Raw genomic sequence first — 20,860 nt, forward strand, 5'->3', positions numbered from 1 at the left:
TTTAGAAAAGGAAATCAGTTTGCACCATTGACATGCTGCCAGGTTCCTGTTTATAAATGTCACAATAGGCAACTTGGAAGAAATGAAAAAGTCAGTTTATGGCTTTTGCATAAAGTACGACAGAACTGGGTAGAGGCAGGCAGCCGGTTGTGCTCCCCCTGTTTTGCAGCCTCCCAATTAGCAAGACGTAGTGTGGCGTTAGCAGTGCAAAACACCCTGAGTGACCCCAACTGGGTTATGCACACTCAATGTTACTGACATTTATTTGAACAGAAGAGGCTCTTTGTGCTATGTTTCTTAAATGGCTATCTTGGGCAAGTAATTGTGTATGAAACAAGCAACCCTGAGGAAAATGGAAGATATCTATAGGAAACTTCAGGACATAAGCATAAGCATGCAATCTGATGTCATCTTTTCCAGTAGAAAAGCTATTTCCTTTCAAACTCTGGTGAGATCAGTCTCACAAAATTTTCTTTTGCTTTAAAATACATTCCATGCATCTCCTTTATATCACTTTTTTTCCTTTCCCCTAGTAAATGGTTTATCGTGGGTACATCTGCTACCATATATTACTTACTGTGTATTTAAAGAAGGCTTCATATGTCAAAAGCATAGTCTGAACAGACGTACAGAAAAGGGCATAAGGAGGGTAGTGAGGGAAGAGGGGAGGGAATAGTGGAAGACAAGGGTCATCTTTCAGTATTCATTTCTACTGATAATTAGAGGGCACCACTGAACGTCTGTAATTAGATCATGTCACAAAAATTAAGATAAAAGACCAAAAATTCTAAACCTCTTGCATTTCATTCATAGTATCAAAGAAGTCGGAGCATTTGCTTAGACCAGCAGCCGAAGTGGAGGACAGGCAGGGAGGCTTAACTTGCCCCTGGAAGAGGTTCATGTGCAGTGTCCCCAGAAGATGGGAGGAAAAGTCCAGGGGAGATGACTGTGCACTCTGGGTACCCAAGGGGCAGAGGCCAGGTGGAAGCATGTCAAAGTGCCTGTGTTGTGAAGATTTTGTGCAGGGCTATCACCCTTCAGGCAGTGGCCTTAAGAGGATTAGTAGGGCTTAAATGGGTTCTTGGGACTTCGCGTTATAGTAGTGACTGCTGCAGCCTTGAGATGGCTTATAGCTGGCTTAGCACTTCATATGTCTCTCCTGTGTCTTGTGCCATGCTTCTTAGCAGCAGTGTGTTGTTTGCTGGAGATTAACGGATTTGGGGTTTCATTTGCATCATTCAGTGTATCTCAGACACTCTTTCTGATAACACAGTAACAGCTATTGACAGAAAACAGGATAAAAGGATTGATGAGGTCTTTTCTTTTTGTTTGTGCCTCCTCACATCAGCTAGCATGTCTACATATAAGACTAATTAATCCTAACTGAAAACAAAAGGAATTTTCTCTGCATGTTTCAGCATAGATATTTAGGGTAAAATTTTGCAAAGCTCCTGCCAGCCCCACTACACAAGTCTGATCTATTAATTAACAGTAATTATTCACTAGGGCTCCAGAAGACTGAAGACATTTTAATAAAAGGACCGGGGCTACTGAAGCCCGTAGATACCTTCAGAAATGTTATCTTTTTGTCAAGAAATTCAGAAATTCTAGACACGGTGCTCTGAAATGATATTTGGGTGGCAGTTGAACTCTGGTCTGTGAACTGCTGGTGGTCGCAAAGCTGTGGTAAGTCATCTGCAGCTGGTCTGTGGAACCATCTTGCCTTAATTACACAATTTATGATAAGAGCACAGAGTGCTCTGTGAGAAATTCAGAGGGTTGACAGAGGTCTGTGATCCAAAAAATTGGAAACCAGTGGTCGAGACTGATAAGTACAGATTCAAAGCTTTATGATTTCTGTAAAAGCAGCGTTTCCCTTCTTCCCCTATCTGCCTATCATTACTTGTCATTTTTGAGTAAGGAGTTTAATGTTTCTTTCTTTATGTTTCTACCCCTAAGGAGATCAGGTTGATAACACTTGATTGAGCAGTGGTGCCCAGGGTTCAAGAAGTCAGATATGCTGCTTCTGGCCTTTCAGTCTCCAGGACTGTGTGCATAGCCAGCCATGTCCAGTTCAGCAGTAGATGTTAGATAGGCCTTGGGGGCCAGGAAGAGTCCTGCATTCTGGGATATATCATGCCTGCTGGTATTTTTTATTTTTTTTAATGTGCCCTTTTTATTAAGTAGCTGTTAAGTGAGTATTTGCCTTTCTTTGAAGTGTTTTGAGGAATAAATCCTTTGGCATCAGTTCTGTATTTTTGTGTGTCAACCTTATAAGTGACTTCATGCCTCTCGACAAGTAAAGGAGTTAAACAGATTTTAGCAGTCTGCAATAAGACCTTTCTAGTGTTTTGTCCCTCTACTTAATGTTACTACACAGCATTTTCCAGCAATTCTTTTCCGTGTCCTTTTATCTGCTTTAGTGCTTTTTCTCATTCAAGCTATACAGATGTTATAGGTTAAAAAAGGCATTGCATTTCAGTCTCTTCCAAGTTTACACTCTCCCATCTTTCACATAATGGAACTTTTTCCCTTTTGTTTTTAAATTCAAATCTCCATAACAGGCTTTCCTTTTCCTGTAATCCTTCAACTGTATTAGTTCATTTTTTGTCTCCATTTTCTTCCCTAGTTCCTCTGCTATGTTTGCTTGCCTTGGGCGAACAGCAGGCTTAGTTCTGTGCTCATGGAATTTTAGATGCTGCATGCTACTAGCAGTTGTGATGGGCTGGTATGAGTGTGTTTTCCTTGCACATCGATCTGAATAATGAGATAATAAATCAGTTGGTGCTGTTTCTGGGGAGATTTGATAACTTTAGTTTTATGATGATCGTTTTCTTCTGTTGGGAGAGAATCCATAGAGGTTCACTAATTTTGATGCAGATTGTAAGTGATCAAAATAATGTTGAAGCCTTATTTGACACATTTAGTCTATAATTTTCTTTACAATGTCTTTCAAGTTTTTAAGCCAGCAGGTTCTTCGGTTGTGTAAGCAGCATGTGCAGTGGGTGAAATTATGATCTCCGTAATCAGGCAAGATGCTACTGTACACTACTTAAATGTGCACATGTAGCTGCCGTTTAAATGTGTGGTTGGTTGCCCTGAATACTGTGTGTCTGTAGAGCCTTCGAGAAGACTTCAGGTTAGAAATACATGTTTTCTTTCCTCATAAATTATAAAATGCCTGAAAGTGGGGCAGTTTAGAATATTTATCCTTGTTAGATAGTGAGAGGCCAAGCTATAGGAATTCAAAAATACTCCTGTGCATTTTTTTTTATTTTTATTTGATGCCTTTTTCTCTTTTAAATTATTTAAAAAATACACAAAGTTGCTGTTTGGGAAAATAGTTACATGGTTTTTTGGTTGTTTTGTTTTTATTCTTGGGTTTGGTTTTTTTTTTGTTGTTTTTTAAATATATTTTTTCCCCAGAAAACAGAAAAAATGCCAGGTAGTGCTTTTGTCTTTGTTTAGATGAATTGGATTTTCATTTTTCATGCCAAATGCCTTCTTACTTTAGAACTTATGTAATAGTCTGCAAAACATATTTATGTACAATTGGTTATTGGTGGCAGCTCTAGTGATCTAAAAGCTTTCTCACAACAATCCTGAATAAATTTTCAGTTTGTACAAAACTATTATTTGTAATTTTCATTAAACCTCACAGTTAAGAAAGAATAGTTCAAAAAAATATAAGCTGGCCTTGGTTCAGAAACCTGCTGTTATAGTCTAAAACCACAAACAAACTCTGCTTGAAACTCAGGAGATTACAATGAATCGGAAAGGATGGCTCCATCTTCTTCATCCTTTGCCTTCAGTTGATGGAGATATGTGATACAGGTGGTGCTCTGTGACATGGATGGGTGTTTCTCTGGAAGAACCAAGGTTTAATGGAAATGGTGACTGCCTAGAGTCATGGGGTGTATTTCGCCTGTGTCTGTGGAGCCGTCATTTCTCTGCTGTGCTTGCCAACAGGGCGTGTGCTCTTGTGATGTGTAATCCTCTCCACCAGAACATGGAAGCATGACTTAAAGAAGTTTTTACCCTTTAGAAAAAAAAAAAAGTGTGTTGCCTATCCAAAATTAAATGGTTGCATGTGGGAGAAAAATGCTCAAATGTTTTCTTGAAGATAAACTGCAGAATACAGTGTAACTGGGGAGAAGTCAAGCTGATGATGATCTATTCTCTTTCCTCTTGCAGCTGGAAAGGTTGAGAATGAGCATGTTGATTTAAAAGAGGTTTGTGGATATAGCTTGTTGTTTTTGTTTTATTTGTATGAATGTTAAATACTGCTGGAAAGTACAGTATGAGCACATGGGCAAGGCAAGCATTTCTACAAAAGCTTTTTAGTGTTATAATCCTTCTTTCTGCTTCAGTGGGAGTGACTGGGAACTTTGAGGATGAAACTTAATCCTAGAGGAAATAAATTCCTCTTTATTTATTGGATCTTATTTAAGATACATTAAATGAATTTTAAGGACAAGCAATGTTTTTCATGTCTCTACAGCTCCTGGTATGCAGGTGGCTTGTTCCCTGTGTGAACATTTAGGTTCATCATAATAAAATGAATAATAATAAGCTCACATGTCTTCTTCTAATGCTGAAGGACAGCTATGAAAATCTCTGAGAAGACTGTGTCATACTCTTCTTGGAGTATGGATGGGTCTTGGAGTGCTAGAAGCAGGAGAGCTCTACCCATGACTTCACTCCTGTTGATGACTTCTCTGAATTGGAGTGCAGGGAGCTCCCCACGTAGTATCAGTTAATCTTAAGCATTGTCTCAAGAGCTGGAGGACAGTGAAAAGGCAAGTCAAAGTGAGATGCTCCTCTTGGATCCCTGATGGAAGAGCATGCAGAACTCCTTAAAAGTAGAGCTGGAAGCAGCCTAGCGAACTAACAGTTCAACTATAAATTTGGCCAATGTTGCCCAATTTGTCCTGCTCCTATAAGGGCCCAAAGTTGATTCTGCAAGGAGGTCATTAATATCCTATCCAGATCCATTCAGAATCAGGTGCAGAGCTCAACACAACAAGGCTGTTTTAGGACTTCTGAAGATCGTCTGCATAACACATGCAATGGGTCTAGTCTTGCTGTGCTGGTGATTTAGAGTCATTCTGCATGTCATGATGCATATGACTAGATCAGATAGGCTTAGTGTCATATCTATCGTGCGTTACCTTCCTGCCATCTTTCAAAGCACACACATTTCCATTTAAGTATGAACTTGCTTGAACTTCTCTGTAAATTCACAAGCATCTCACCAATGTAAATTATTCTGAGATTGCCAAATCCCTTTCTTGTGAATTGAGAGTCATGCTGAAGTTGACATTTTGTTGGGAAATCTTAGGCTTTTTCCTGGCAGCATAGTATAACATTATAGCTCCTGCCCAACAACAGTGCTTACATTACTGAGAAGAATGGACATGTGGATGCATTGACAGGTTTTCATTCTGGTTTTGCTTTCCATGCATCACATATTCAGCTTACTTTCTGAAAAGATAGCTTACTGGAAATTAATAAAACTCTGAAACACCATTACAAGTTTATGCATGTAAGCGAACAATTACAATGTCTTCTGTGCAAGCACAACATCATAATTCATACAATTTGTACCTTAGAGAGGTCTGGGATTATAGGGGGAAAGGGAGAGAGAAAGAGAAGAAAATTAAAACACTGAATCTAGGAGTACAAGAATCTGATATAAAATCTTTAAGTTCTACCTTGCCATGGTATAACAAAATCCAGTCAGAATCTGGGCAACTACTGGGGTACCACTAGTTCAAAGTTCATGATGGATTTACACCCTGTCCCTTCCCAGGCATCATGGACTCATGGTGCCATTCACTTTTCCTTAAATATTGTCCTATGTAGCAGTTCATAGCTCTTGGAAATCTGTGGTCTGGAGTCTGTAATCTAGAGAAATTAATGAAAATCTATGAAAAATAAGTGAATACTGGACCTGATTCATACTATGTAAATTATTTACTTGAAGAGGAACTTGGAGCTGAGTCTTCATAGTGAGTCTAACCATGTGGTTGTGGGTAGAATTGTGTTGCTCCAGGCAGTACCTCTGTCTATCTGTTTAGGAAGACTGGAACAGCTCCTGTAAAAGAAACAGAGAGATTCCTGTGTCCACACTAGCCTAGGAAATCACCTGAGATATGTAAGACTTGGGAGACGGGGGTGACAGCTAAGGCTTTAAATGTTAGGTCCTCTAATGATTGTCTCTTCTTCCATAATGTCATCTAAAGCGTTTATTATTATTCTGGTTCAGAATGTAATCTTCCTTTTAGGTCTGGTATTCAGTATGTTGCCTACCTCTCTTGTTCTCCACATTCAGTCAGAGCTCTGAGATTCCTTTCTCACCAGCTTTAACATTTTATGGTTTCTATGTGTTTACTACACAAATTGGCTCATAAATTGGAATACTAAATGAAATTTAACTTTAGTTTTCAGTCCTGAGTACTGCAGTGGTCAGGGGGATGCTCTGTGTGAGTCTTGGTGGCAAAATGTGTGTGTAAAGGTGTGTTTTTTTCCTTTTCCTTAGCCTAGTATGAGGTGACAATGTAAAGTTTCTTTTCCTCTTGCTGCTAACATTCCACACATTAATGCCTGATAGGAAAAATAATGCTCTTGAGGTTACCATATTTTTTGTATGTTTACACTGTGGGTTATCTCTGGCTTGAGAGATTTGTTTGTTTTTAAACATGGGCCAAGTCAAACCCTGTGGTTTAGCAGCAGTGTGTATTGTGTGTGCAGGCATAACAGAAGTTTTATTCCATAGTTCCTTCCTTAGTAGTATCCTTGTCTCTTGTGGCTTGTTCACTCTGTGCTTATGAGCTATCTGTAAACTCTTTTTTTTAAGAACTTTTTAAGGACTCCAAATTACCTGAAGCAAAGGTTATATATGTGCAAATACAGTGCTTTTATTCTAGGCCTCTGGGATACTATTGCCCTGCAAAATATATGGAGGCTAATAGAAGTGGCTGTTTCATGACGTACCATGTACTGTATGTTACTTTGGGACTATAAAACTTGATTTGCTTGTCAGTCTAAGAAGACCTAGTACACAGTAAACACCCATGTAGTAAATCAAGGTGCCCTGCACTTACCACAAAAGTAATTTTCAAACAAAATATATATCTTGTTCAGTTAGGAGAATATGTGCTAAGTATCCCCACTATAAATCATGAGTCTGAATCACAGAAGAGTGATTAGTCAACTTGCAGGTATTTTTCCATTTACATTGCCCTGTAAAAGTAAACAGTTATTTTTTCATTTTTTTAAATCTTTTTTTGTTGCAAGGTTCTATTGACTTGGCATTTACCAGGAGCTGGTAACTTCCTATTTTTGATACTTTCAGGTTTCTAGTTGTACTCCTATAGAACAGAAAACCAAGATAAAGAATTTATCTTATTTTAATTTTCCTCTACTATTTCCCATTTTGTTTGTTTTCCACAGAATATCTCCATGCATAACACAGTTGGAGTAGCAATGGCAGGACCTGGATCTCACCAGATGACAAATACAAGGATGCCAAACCATGACACCAGCGTTGTGATACAACAAGCCATGCCATCTCCACAGTCCAGTTCGGTCATTACACAAGCACCTTCCACAAATCGACAGATTGGGTGAGTCCATTTCCATGTTCTCATTTCTCCAGTTCTCTGGCTCCAGGAGCCGTGTGGATATTGTTCTTGTGGTTCTTAAGGTTCAGTTGCAGGCAGACTGGATGTTGTTCTCATGGTTCTTGAGAAGTTTGCTCTTGGTTCTGCCAGCATGCAGTAAGGACACTTGCAATGTGTTGCACACTGTGGGGGAATGGCCAGGTTACTACATCTACTCTGAACCTCGCACTTTGATTCATAAAGGGCAGAGTGCTTTACTTGCCAGGAAGCCCAGCTTTCTCCATCCAGATTTTTGTTTCTATCTGCTTACATTTGAAGTTCATGTTGTTTCTATGACTGCTCTGGGAAGAAAGATGGAGTATTTCTGAAGCTAATCTTTTCACTTACTTCTGTGTGCTCAGTGGGATTGGGCTATTTCATGCGTACTCTGTTTAACTGAGGAATGCTGGAAGACAAAATAAAAAGACCATAAAGATAAATGAATTTTGTCACAGAGACCTCTGCAAACAGTTGTTCAATTTATGATGATGGATCCATATTTATTCCCATAAATTGACAGCATGGATGCTTATTGCATTGCCTTCAATGCCAGTTGTGTGCTCCTGTTTGGAGAACTGTGTGAACAAAAAACATCCATGTTTTGTACACATGGTTACTTCTAGCAAACATGAGGTCCTCATAAGTCACAATAACTTGTTTTTAATTACACAGAAACTGCCCAGATGGTTTGAGGGTTTTTCATCACACAACTCTGAATTTGGTGTGTGTGTGTGTGTGTGTGTGTGTATGTTTATGCATGAAAACAAATGGATAAGAAGATATATCAGTGGACTAAGAAAGAAGCCATAGTCTAGATTCATTATCTGTCATTTATAATTTGTTCACATCTATTATATGACAAGTGCAAAAGCAGTTTCTGTCCCCAGTCATTGTCTAAATAATTGATGAGCCTCTTCAGAGTAAAGCTGAAAAGTGAAATCCTGGCATTTAAAACTCAAAATCCAGTTATTCTTGAGGTTTTTTTTCAAGATTGGTGGCTGGGGGAGGATGTAGACCACTGGCTCTTCATCTCCCAGTGCCATGGAGGCAGGGGTAGCCTGTGGCACTGACTGCTATGGAAGGGTTGCCCAGCTATGCACAGGACACTGATTCCATCCACCGCCCCATTTTGTGCTCCTTCTCCTCTTTTTTCCTTTTTACTACTATTTCAAGATTTGGTTCTTAGTATAGAAATCTGATAGTATGGGTCAGGTAAATATACTTGATAGATGTGCCTTTGTTACATATTGACAAAACAAAGTGTTCACTGAGATTTCAGTGCAATACTCTTTGCCTGTGAATACAAAAATGTTGTGTTATATATATCCCATTCTGTTTAAAGACGGGGGTGGGAGACAGGGAGGAAGGAAGAAACAGTTTATTTTACAGTTTTAGAAAGAAAAACATCTAATGCCATTGTTTGGGTTAAGGATGATTAAACTCCTGTTCAAATTGTGACTTAATAGGTCTAGTGGTAATTATGATCCTAATTAAAACAAAACAAAAAAAAAAAAACCACCCCAAACCAAACAACTTTTAATAGTCAGTGGTGAGGTATTTTATATGGGTCTGTACTTGGCTTCCAAACAATTGTTTCTATATAATGAGGAAAAAGCTGCATGTGGTTTTGCAAGACCCTGTCAGTCAGGTTTTAGGTTTGCGTTGGTTCAGGGCCATGGTGATTAGAATCTCCAAACGTGAAGGGGTTGAGGATAAAAAGACCTATTTCCTAGTCAGTGGTGAGTGTCTCATTGGGGAAACTTTGTCATGACATATCTTAATTCTCCCTTGTGATTGAATCATACAAACATTTCCTAAGTCTGAGTCTAACGCTGCTCTATTGGAAAGCAATTGTCAGCATTTTAGTCTCTGTGTGAGTTGGTATGTGAATGAGACTTACGGTGTGATCTCCAGCATACTCTGTTCACCGTTCTTCCCTCTTCTTAGGAGCTTTTGTTTTTCGTTCATGGTGTGTCCTAGGAGATAATTGCTGCATTTTCAGCTTCATCTTGTTGCCAAAGTGTTGAGCATCCTCATTGTTTGTCGTTTTTTCCTTCAGTCTTTTTGTTGTGGTTCCTGTTTTATTAATTCTAAAAACATATCTTGTCATTTCGTTTATCTTCATCTTATCCTTCTAAAAGTCCTAGGAATTATATCCAAGACTCATTCATGAGGAATACAGACTGGACAATGGTTTTGGTATTAGGCAACGGAATAAAAATGCAGATGGGTTCAGAAAATATTTTGAGTTCAGAAAAGTTTGGTGGTTTTGGTTTGGCCTCACAAAGTTAAGATGGTTCAGCTTTTTAACAAGCCCAAATTCTGAGGTGCTCAAATCAGTGGTTTTGGGTTGGGTTCCCACCTTTTTTTTTTTGTTTTAAACATCTGAAGCTGCCCCAAAGGGTAGACTAGTCCTTACCATGGAGAATTGTGCCAGGGAATATGCCTGTTAATGAGCAATAAAACCGACAGAGAGCAACTGGCTAAAACTCTTGTTGAGCTCTGTAAGAGCAGGATCAAGCCCTAAAGGTTATACAGAACCATCTTGTAGCAGTATCCTGATTTTTATCACAACCACAAATATTTTAGTGTCAGGCTATGGCCAAGCCACCTGCAAATGTTTGTGATGGCCTTACTCCAACAAAAACAGGGAAAAGCAATGAAAAGTCCTCATTTAGACCCTGCTTGTAGGCTGTGCTCTGGTAACAGGGAATGGGACCCACCTGTGCCCGCACACAGTCTGTTTCATGGTGAGGAGTGGGTGAGTTCACAGCAGCTGACATTCCCAAGGGATGTAATTTTCCCCTGCTTTCTTCTCCCCTTCTCTTTTTCATCCATCTCCCTCCATTCCTCTCCCTCCCTCCATGCCTCTCGTTTTTCCTGTGCCCTACTCTGGCTCTGGGGGCTTGCGTATGAAATGAGATATTGACAACAGGCATGGGAAAACATGACAGAATGAGTGTTGTTGGGCAGGCCTTACTGGCACAGTGTATATACACACATTGTTTCAACTATTAAGCTTCAGCTACTACTGAACAGGCATCCAGCCAGATTAATCAGAAAAAGGGAAGAGCATGAAGGTTAATAACTTAAAAAATAAGACAGGCTGCAGTCCCACTTCCTCCCACCGTGTACCTTGGTTGAGAGCAAACAGCAGTGTTATTACAGCAAACTGGCAGGTTGGTAAAAAAGGTCCCAGATAGTATTTATGTGGTGAGGCAGTCTCTAACCTCCTTGCCATACTTCCTCCCTGCCCCCCAAGCCTTTAACATGTGGGAGGAATGCTGTAACTAGTAACTACTTGTGCTGATGAAAAATCAGTTGAGGAACACTTAGCGGTGAAGGGTGTCTTTGGCTGGCTGATTAATAGCACATCATTTGGAGATAAGATACATGGAGGAAAACAGTAAGGCATATGGAGGAAGGGAAGAAAAGAATGATATAAGACATACATTTGTCAAAGATATAGAAAGACAGATAAGCTGAATCAGCTTAAGATATGGGACTGTGAACTTAGGCTGTACAATAGCAGCGCTGGTCTGCTTTTTTTTGAGTAACTATTTTTTTCAGTGTGACCGAGTTCAGCAACGTATGTGAAAACTGTAGTCAGACATATTGGTGACAGCACAGTACATTGGTTGCTTTATCTGGACATGCCTTTTGCTACGTAAGGTGTCTTTTTCAAACCAGCAAAGACTGTAAGTGGCTGCGGCTGAACATCTCGGTGCTGCTGGAGAAAGTAACCTGCTGCTGTTTTTCAAGCTAGTAGCAGACATAACTGTTAATTATTCCAGCTTGAAACTTACTGGTACAGCTGTGAAGCTGAAAGGGAACACGAGAGGATTGAGGGTTGTCACACATGGGACTAACAGAGGTTCAGTGACGTAACGAAAAGCAACAGACTCATTGTGACTGCCTTGGGGATTTGGAAAAAGAGAAATCTTCTCAGACACAGTCTTAATCGGGGACACCTAAGAGAGCAGAAGAAAAAGGCTCCTCAGTGGCAAGCACAGGGGTTTTACCATAGCAGCAAGCTATCTGAGACTGTAGCTGCTGGTTCAGCTCTCAGAGTGTCCTGCTGTCATCCTTTATAGCTCAAAGAAACAGAAGAGACTCCAGTAAGTGATGTTCACAGGTAGAAGCCCTTCCATAATGCAGCTAGTTCTGGAAGGCATTTGGAATAGGCTAGTAACTCTGAAGGGTCTTTGTACATTGACAGATAAAGTTTCTCTTTAAGCTCCTAGTAATCTGGAGGAGTGTATGCATCAAAGAGGCCATGGAATGATGTGCTTTTATTTAATTCAAAGACCAATTCCCTTTCCAGGAAACCCATATGAAAACCTCTGTTACAACTCATGTATTTGAAACACCACAGTATGTTGTGAGATGAGAAGAAATGTGCAGTGAGAGATGAAGTATCAAATAACCTCTCAGTTACTAGATCAGGTCCATTCCAGAGCCTTGGCTGTACAGGATGCAAGAACATCACTGGAAGGGGAGGAAAATGGAGAGGTGGGAAGAAAGAGCATCAGACTGTGTCATTTTAGCCCAGTATTTTTTTCCCCTGTCTTTGTACTCAAAGGTGGGCTTTATTTCCTGTTTAATGAACCTGCTTCTTTTTCTTCTGTTTATGCTAAGACATGTTTTCTGTAGTCCCTTTTACCACACTGACCTTAGCCAACCTTAACATGAAATTCCATCCAGCCAAACGTGTGCAACAGCCACAAGTCCCTGGGATACTCAGGTGAATTACTTAGGAAATTATTACAAGTGAGCAATTCACAAAAACAAGTTGTCTCATAGCTTATGGCCAGTAGGCAGGGTGATCAGGGAGTAAAGGAGTCTAATGGATCCTCTTGAGCGGTTTCACCCCTTTTAGCTAGCCACTGCCTAGGTCTGCATGTTGACCTGCAGATGGAACTGTGCCGCTCTGTGTGTGACGTTTGGAAGCTCTGTCTGCTCCCCAGCTTCCCCTGTTGCTGTTTGCATCGGCATGTTCAGGAGCTGCTGACTCAATCTCTCCTGACACTGCTGAGTCAGGAAGAAAAAGAATGAACAGCACCAGTCTATGTGTCAGACATAGCACAAAGGGGTGATTGTTCATGACATCTCTCTTCTATCTCAAACCATATACTCCTATGCCTTTCCAGAAACTCTTTCTTGCTGTAAGGTCTAGGGAGGAGTTGGAAAGTACTGACATATATCAAGATGACTTTCAGGGGACTGAAAGGAGAATCATTAGCCAGGTAATAAATAGCCTGTCAACAAGGAATGGAGAAAGTTTAGTGTGTTTCTTATCTAACTTGAAGTCAACTGTTATCCTAAAGTTATGTGCTTGTTATACATAGTGGTTAAATTTATTAATGAACAGAGTATTTTATGCCTCACACTTTCTACTTGATGAAAGTCCTAAGCTTATTAGAAATGTTGCTTGTTCACAGCAAGAACAGAAGATAAAAAAGGTGTCAAGGATATTGTGTGACTTGCTGGCCACTGACTCTTACTAGGATTTTATCTTTTGTTATGAAGAGAAATCAGCCCCCTCACTCTTCTGATGGTTGTTTCAAATAGGTAGCAGCACCACACAAGCTGATTCTTATGCAAGTGTTTTCTAAGAAATGGATCATGACTTTTCCATTCTGGAAAGCTTATTCTTCCCCAAAACTACAGGAAAGACAGGTCAGAATAGTGTAGTGCACCTATAACTGTACCTGAATAAAAATACTGAGCCTTCATGGGCATAGGCGGGCTCTTGTATCAGAGTAAGCCATAAATAGGACTTAAACATGATATACAGAACTGGAAGAGAATCTCAGAGTTGCAGTGGGTTTGATGCGACTGATTGAGCTTTCCTAGTCCAGAAATGATCATTAGAGCTCTGCATGCCCAAATTGCATAGCTCTGCTCTTCATCACGGGTTTTCACTTAACATGCTCTGATGCATGATTCCAGTATGTGTTTTATCCAAGCCTCAGCCTGTTTGACAGGTAACTAAGCCACAGTACAACACTAACTTAAACAACATAGGCTTTGTTTGGTGTAAAGCTTTTAAAACTTTTTTTTTTCTTCTATATTTAAGAGAGTAATTTGCATGTTCCAGAGAAATAACAAAGGTTGGATGCTGCCCCACACCATGTCAGTTCAGGGAAGAGCTTAAATGTTTGCTGGGGATGGCACAATGGCCTTATAGCCATTGAATGAATAAAATGAAGAGCATTATGTGCCATTGAATGAATAAAAAAAATGAAGAGCATTATGTGCAAAAAACTGATAAAATTGTATCTGTTTCAATGAGGGAGTTGTCATTGATGTGCCAGCTGGCACTGCTAGAAAACCAATGACAGTATTTCAGAGAAAAATAGCTTTAAGGGAAAACTCATAAATTACAGACTATGTGTAAAACGTATGGATCCTATTTTACCACCTGTAAAAGTAGGCCTCCCCATTAGTTGACAAGTTGAGGTTTAGAAATCGGTGGTACAGTATGGTCCCATGTAGGCATATATATTGTTTTATCTATACGTACTGGCAGGCCAAATATGCATTTGAAAAAAAAACCAACCAATCCCAACCTCAAAACACAAAAAAATACAATTTAAGTCAGAAGTATAGATAAATCTGACAACAGCACCAAAAAACCTTCTTCTAAACAAATGATGCTTGATTTAGAAGAAAAAAATAATTCAAATACATCTGTCATTTTGAAGGTTCTCTAGCAAAGTTTCACATGGTAAATCATAATCTAAAATTCTCTTGGCAATTTTTAGTAAAAAATTTCTGAGGTGAACAAGGAACTGGTGGCTAGACAAAACCTGCAGGTAGATTGAGACGTGCTCATTTTGATGAGTGCAGGAAGAGTGCTCCTTGGAAGAAGGAACAAATTAGGAAATGTGTTTTAGAAACATATGCTGTTATGAGCATCTGAATTCTGCCAACAGAGACATTTACTCTGAGCTCACATAAATGAAGTGGAATTTTGCCAGTAAAAGAAGGGGTTGTGTTACTCTGCTTGTAGGATCCAGGTCCTAATTGGTTTATGAAATGAAGGGGGCAATCTCTGAGCTATTACCAGCTTCCTCTGCTGCAAGTGAAGTGAATCGCAGCTGTTCTGATAGGGTCCATAAAAACTTAGAGGGGTAATAAAATGTTTTCACTGGACAATTCTCCAAATGCGTGAAATCCAAACCCCTAGCTTATTTGACAGTTGTTAGAGAATTGTATATACTTCCTGGGGAATTCTGATTTATATTATGTTACTTTTAACTATAGCATCCAGGCTGGCCAGTGCTGTAAATGTAAGAGCTCAAAGTGATGTTCTTACTCCTTTTTTAAGCATGCAAATTGAAATACAATGTGTACATGTCAAACATCTGATAGAAGAAAAAAGTTGTGCTTGTTGTTGATTTTCCACCTTTTTTGTGTGTGTCTTTGTACTTGCCTTCTCCCCATCTCGTGCTCTTTTTGATTTTTTTTTTTTTTTGCCAGGTAAAAAAAAAGGTCATGGTTAGCATCAAATGACCAGAAATTCTGGTGCTTTTCGTCCCTTGATTTCTGTAATGAAAATAGTAACTTTTGGTCTTCGTAAGTTTTCTTCAGGGAACGTCTAACCAGGTCTTGAAAGTTCTAAGTCAGATATGTTAAACATGACTAACATTTTTTAATTCCTGACTGCCAAAATGTCTGTGATTTCCCAGGCAATGAGAGAATAACCCCAACTTTTGAAGTAAGATGACCTAAAAAGTATACAAATAGATAACATAATAAGAAGTGTCTTAAAGAATAATTAATTGGGTTATTGGGTTTCCAGTTAAATCTCAGCTGCTTGGCCTTGAAGCTTACACTGCTGTGAGCATTCACTTTCCCACTGTAGCTGGGCATTTATACAACATATCATCAAAGCTTCTCTGTTTAAATTAGTCCTTGTATGGCAGATGTTGCTTGTCTTATCTTAGATAGGCTGCTGCCTTTGGTGTCTAGAGAGTGACCATGCCGCTCCACTTCAGATACAAGGTGCTGTCTGGGTGGCCTTCTGGTCCTTTAAGCACTGTGGAAGCAAGAGCTAGCTACAGTTGAATATCTGTCCTCCTTTTCTGACAGATGGATTCTCTTGCCACATATCCCTGGCTTGTATGCAGTAAAGTTGTCCCACAAAATGCATAGGAAGTGGTTTATGAAGTGCACAAATATGAATGGTGATGCTCTCCTGGAGCATTTGGGCAGAGCTGCATGAAGAAAGCTTTCCTGATATGCTCATGGGTAAAGCTTGTGTTCTCAGCAAGCGTTTTCTGCTGTTACTAGAAACTGTCCTTGGAGAGATGGACTTAATGTGCCTGAAGGAATCTCTCTTTGGGTATGCTGGACTTCATTAATTCATTACCGCTGGAAGTTGGTGTAACCTTTTGAGGCAGCACAAGTGAACGTGCATTGTGAAAGTGGGCAGAAGGCAGCAGTAGTATTAAAATACTCAGTCAAACTAGAGTCTTTGTTAAACTCAATGGGCTGTTATGAATGGCTGTTTCTGGTTGAAATACTGCTACTACATTTGAAGATGTGAACTGGAACTGGTAAACAAAGGAGACCAAATATGAACTGATTTCTTATTATTTATCTCAATTTGTTCTTGTCTAGAGTGGTTTTGTCTGAGGTTATATGGCACAGGTATTAAACTAAGTCCATACTGAAAATATGTGGTCAGTAGGTTATACCAGAGATGGTTAATACATACACCGAAGATTTGTGTATAAAACTTCACATCTTTACAGTTAACTTCCTTTTTAGTCTGTTTTAATTTCTTCTTGCTCTGCAGCCCATTCCAGGCTCACAGAGGAAAGAGACCTAGAGTGTCTTTGAATTACTTCTGATCTGTAGGGAAATAAAATAGGAAGCAGAATAATACTTCTACTGTGAAGTAGCAAAGAAAGCTGGAAGAAAGCAGTCAGTGAGTGCCATACTAAATGGATGTGGAGAAAAATATGGATTCTGGGCTCCACAACAGGGAAGAAAAATCATATTTGCTTCCAAATTTTCGTCTGGCCTCTATGTAGTTCTGTTGTTCCAATGAGAAATTTGTGACTCAGAGGATTTATTCAAATTCTATATAAAACATAATAGGCAAAGTTCATTCCAGAAGTCATCAAGAGGAACTATATTTCTCTGTGGGGAAAGCTGGGGTCCCTTCCAGTCTGGTCTTTTTCTGTATACAGCCTAGTAACATGGAGCTTTTTGTTGCACGTTAATGAAACATCAAGGGTTGTGGGGCCCTAAATAAAGCAAATACTAGAAACAATATTGGACACAAGCAGAACCCATAAATGTGGAGGGAAGCAAAAACCCCATATATAAAGGAAAACAGAGGTTAAGAACAAAAGCAAGAAAACACATTTCAAATCTTAAGGGGAAAATATCGTTGCTTTTATTTTTCTTTTTTTTGAGGAAACGTCCTTGGAAATGTTCAATTTTCCGTATGACCAAGTCACGGATCTATAAGATGTGCTCTTGAAGAGAGTGTAAATGACTTCAAGCCAAAAAAACCTATTCCATGCTGATAATAAAACCCCACCACTGAGGTATACATTTCCTTCTTACTCCTCCTGCTTGCCTGGTATATGAAAAGGAAAATAGAGACACCCCTGCCATGTTTACAGGCTGTGCCTTGTTATTTGTATGACGGACAGAGAGAGAAAAGCTGTATTACCAACACTGCTATTGGGAAAACCTGGAACTAATTAAGGGACCTCATTTGATAGTCCTCATATGTTTGCCGGTGGAAATTACTTGGGAGAAGAGTTCTACTGGTACAGAACAGTGCTCTGTAACAGAGCTGTAGAAAAATAACAAAGGCAATAACAGCTTTGGTGGAACAGGACGAAAAAAATTAATGTGAAAAAATTTACTACATTGGCTTTAAAAGTCTATTTTCTTCCTCTTGTTGTTTTTTTCTTTTTTTTTTTTTTATTTTCCCTTCTTCCAGTGGGGAAAAAAGAATGTAATTTGCCTGAAGGAGATGATGACTTGTAATGTTTTTACTTGTTACTGATTTGCTTACTTCAATGAAACTTATGAATTCCAGTGGAAGCTTCAGTTAAGTAATTTTCAATATTGGGTTATTTTATTACTGGGTCTGCTGAGTGTTCCTTTCTACAGTGTCTTCTTCCAAGAATTATGAGCACTGTGAATCCTTTTCATGCTACTTTTTCAAAGTTGAGGCTGCCTATTCCAAAAACAAGACAACAAGCTACCCAAGCAGAGGGACTTCTAAAACTCCAGCATGTTGCTCCCTTTCTCCTTCCATTTCTCCTGAGCTGTCTACTTAATTCCAGATCTGCTCCCACAACCTGATACAAGCCTTTGTTTACAAGGTTACAGGGTATGAGGTGAGTATACCTGTCGTACGATGCCTTCCTTGTGGTTGCTGAGATACAATGTGCTATTCTGGGTAGGAAGCAGAAGCACTGTTGTTTCACTACAGAAAGTCATATGGCACAACATGGTGCAATAGAAAGGAGAGTTGATGAGCAAATAATGACTCATTGTCATTAAGGCAATGTAGTGTATTGTCAAAGGAAAAAAAACACAACCCAAAATCAGTTGAATATCAGTCTCTGGAGATTTGAGGCTTTGTTGTAATTTCTGTTTGCAGTCACTTCTCTATCATGTAGTGTGTGCTGGATGCGCTCTCTATTTTGACGTTTGCTGTGACAGCGCAAGGCATACGCATATGCACATGCTCATGCAGTTCTTCTAGCACTGCAACACTTACAGTTTCACCTAGCCGATCTCCTTTCCTCTGGTTCTCTAGTTTTGCAGAGTTCAAGGGGACATGATCTTTCACTGTAAGTTGTGACATTTCTAGTCCCAGTTCAGTGGTGGCTCCAGGGTTCAAAATTGCAGTCTAAAAATGAACTAGGCTAAAGAGCCTTTACTGTCGGGAATAAAGTCATGTACTGTAACTGAGGGTAATCAGTTTGGATCACATTCGCAGATTCTTTGTATTAGCTTTATCAGGTCAGGCCATCAGAGAGCAGATAGACAGGTAAGACCAAAAGACCTCTGAACCCAATTAAAGCTGTACCACAAAGAAATCAAATTCATGTGTTTTACATTTCAGAAAGTTACATTTGGTGGGCTGTACTTACTTTTATTCTGTAACCTAATGCAGACCATGTGAACATTTGAAACGCTTTTAACAGTTAAACCAGCTCAAATAACACAGAACCAGAGCAGCAATAAAGAACGAATTAAGACTGATTGCAACTACAGCCAAATTTCTTTCCTCTTAAAGAAATATAAATGAATGATATATTTAAAAACTACCATATATATAGTAATTTTGTCCTCAGCTTTTAGCATGACAATAGCCATTCTCTTATCTTTTAGAATAAATGTTTGGTTTAAAAAGCAGTCTTAAACCCACAATGTTTTATTTGCGGTGTTTCAGGGTGAGTCTGGATGCACTGTGGAACCACTGATATTCCTGCTGATGCGTATAGTTTGGAATTTGTCATACAGCTCTGAGATAATCCTGAGGAGCTGACATTTAAAATACTTGGCAGAATAAGATCATGAGTGTGTGACAATAAGAAAATAAGTCTTTTAATTGCAGTCCCATTTCTTAAAACCTATATATGCGTGTGCAGCTTTTTGTTCACAATATTCCTTCCTTGTTGACATTAGATAGGCTTTACATGTGGACCATATAGAGGTTCAACTGGTGCAGACTGGTATGTTTGCAGTTTCTCTGCTGAACAAAGAGATTGGATGGAAGTTATGGAGACCACAGAAGACCTGGCTGGAGGTAGACAGTGCCAAATATGCCTATGTCCTGCATCAATTTCAGGAAAATGATGCAGTTTACTTTCAAAGGGAGCAGAATGACTGGCTTGCTTAGCACTAGAATCATTCACTTGGATCAATTTCCTCATTTTTGTTCCATAACAGTGATTTCCCAGGATTTTGGGAGGTCTTCCTGGTGTTTGGAAAAGAGATCAGGCCCACAGTTCTTGTCTGCATATATTCTATCCTAAAGGAAGAACTTCCTTGGGCCCCAGGAAGTTCCTAGATATGTTTTCTAGTATTTCTAAGACACTGAAATGCAAAAACTTGTGCCATTCTGATTTTGGCATAGAGCCTTGCTTCCTGAATTCAGAGCACCATCTCTATCCTGAGTGGATATAGCTCCTTTCCCCCATCAGCTGTCCTGATGTGCCTGTGTAAACAGCTCTCCTCACTGCTCCCTCTGTGGAGCTGGTCACTCTGTTATCTTTGTCCCCTGCTTTCCCATAAGCTTTTGGGCTCATGTGGCAGAGAGTGCATTCAAGCATAAGGCTTTCAATTTGGCATGGAACCAAAAGTTCTGTATGACCAAGACTTTTTGTGGCTGTTGTTCTTTCCACAAGCCACAGAGAGCAATTCTAAAGCTCTCCTCCTCCCTGTGGGGTGAACAGCTTGAAGGTCTGCTCTCATGCATACTTTCCAGAAGCAGACATTTAATAAAGATCTGTGTTGATTTTCTCACTTTAAAAAAATCTAGGTTAAAAACATAGCAAAACACTTGTTTTCTGTAAAGGAATATCCCTTGCATCACTATTGCTAGGCAGTGGCTGATGCGCTGCTCATGAAATGCAAGCTGTTTCAAAATGTTAATGCAGGGAGCTGGGGCTACTGTTGCTAATTCTTAGGAGTGGTAGTATCCAAAAAAGTCTCCATCAGCACTAATTCACAGGCACTTCTATATATGAGGACCAGAACTGGTGGAGTGGAAGGAGGCATACTCCCTGCTCTCTTCTCACTTTTGTTACATACTGGGCTTAGCAGGGTAGTTCAAGGCTTGCATGGAAGTGGGAAAGGAGGAGTATATCCTGGGAAGGTTAAAATAGGAAAACGGCTGCTACTTATAACACTGCCCTTTATCACTCTCACTAAGAAAAAACGGAAACTTTGTCAAGTTCTTTAGAGAGCAGACACTTAAGTTCTGATTATAAGAACAACAGAACATCCATCAAAAAGCAGATCAAGTGGATGTTGGACAAAAAACAATGTCAGAAAATGTTTAGCTGCTGGCCTGGATCTAGGAGAGTTCACTTTAGTTTCTTTTTCACCACTGATTTCCTTATGATCTTTGGCGAAGTTCTTGTCCTCTCTTGGTTCACGAAGAAATACTTCCTCACCTTACAGGAATGTTAAAGTAAATAGGTTCC

At 39.5% G+C, this 20,860-nt stretch overlaps 1 protein-coding gene across 5 annotated transcripts in view; it reads left to right on the forward strand.

Moving 5' to 3' along the window:
- CREB5 (cAMP responsive element binding protein 5) overlaps nucleotides 1–20,860 on the forward strand; it is a 254,418-nt gene that overhangs the window by 76,182 nt on the left and 157,376 nt on the right. For all 5 annotated transcript variants that reach the window (XM_061351009.1, XM_061351010.1, XM_061351008.1 and 2 more), the window contains one exon: nucleotides 7,456–7,628. In XM_061351009.1, the coding sequence (XP_061206993.1) occupies nucleotides 7,456–7,628 (173 nt within the window). The remainder of the gene's footprint in view (nucleotides 1–7,455; nucleotides 7,629–20,860) is intronic.

The sequence above is a fragment of the Neopsephotus bourkii genome, unplaced genomic scaffold, assembly GCF_033783945.1.
Source record: "Neopsephotus bourkii isolate Nb327-2 ecotype Australia unplaced genomic scaffold, CSIRO-AGI_Nbou_v1 NB_549, whole genome shotgun sequence".
Lineage (NCBI taxonomy): Eukaryota > Metazoa > Chordata > Aves > Psittaciformes > Psittacidae > Neopsephotus > Neopsephotus bourkii.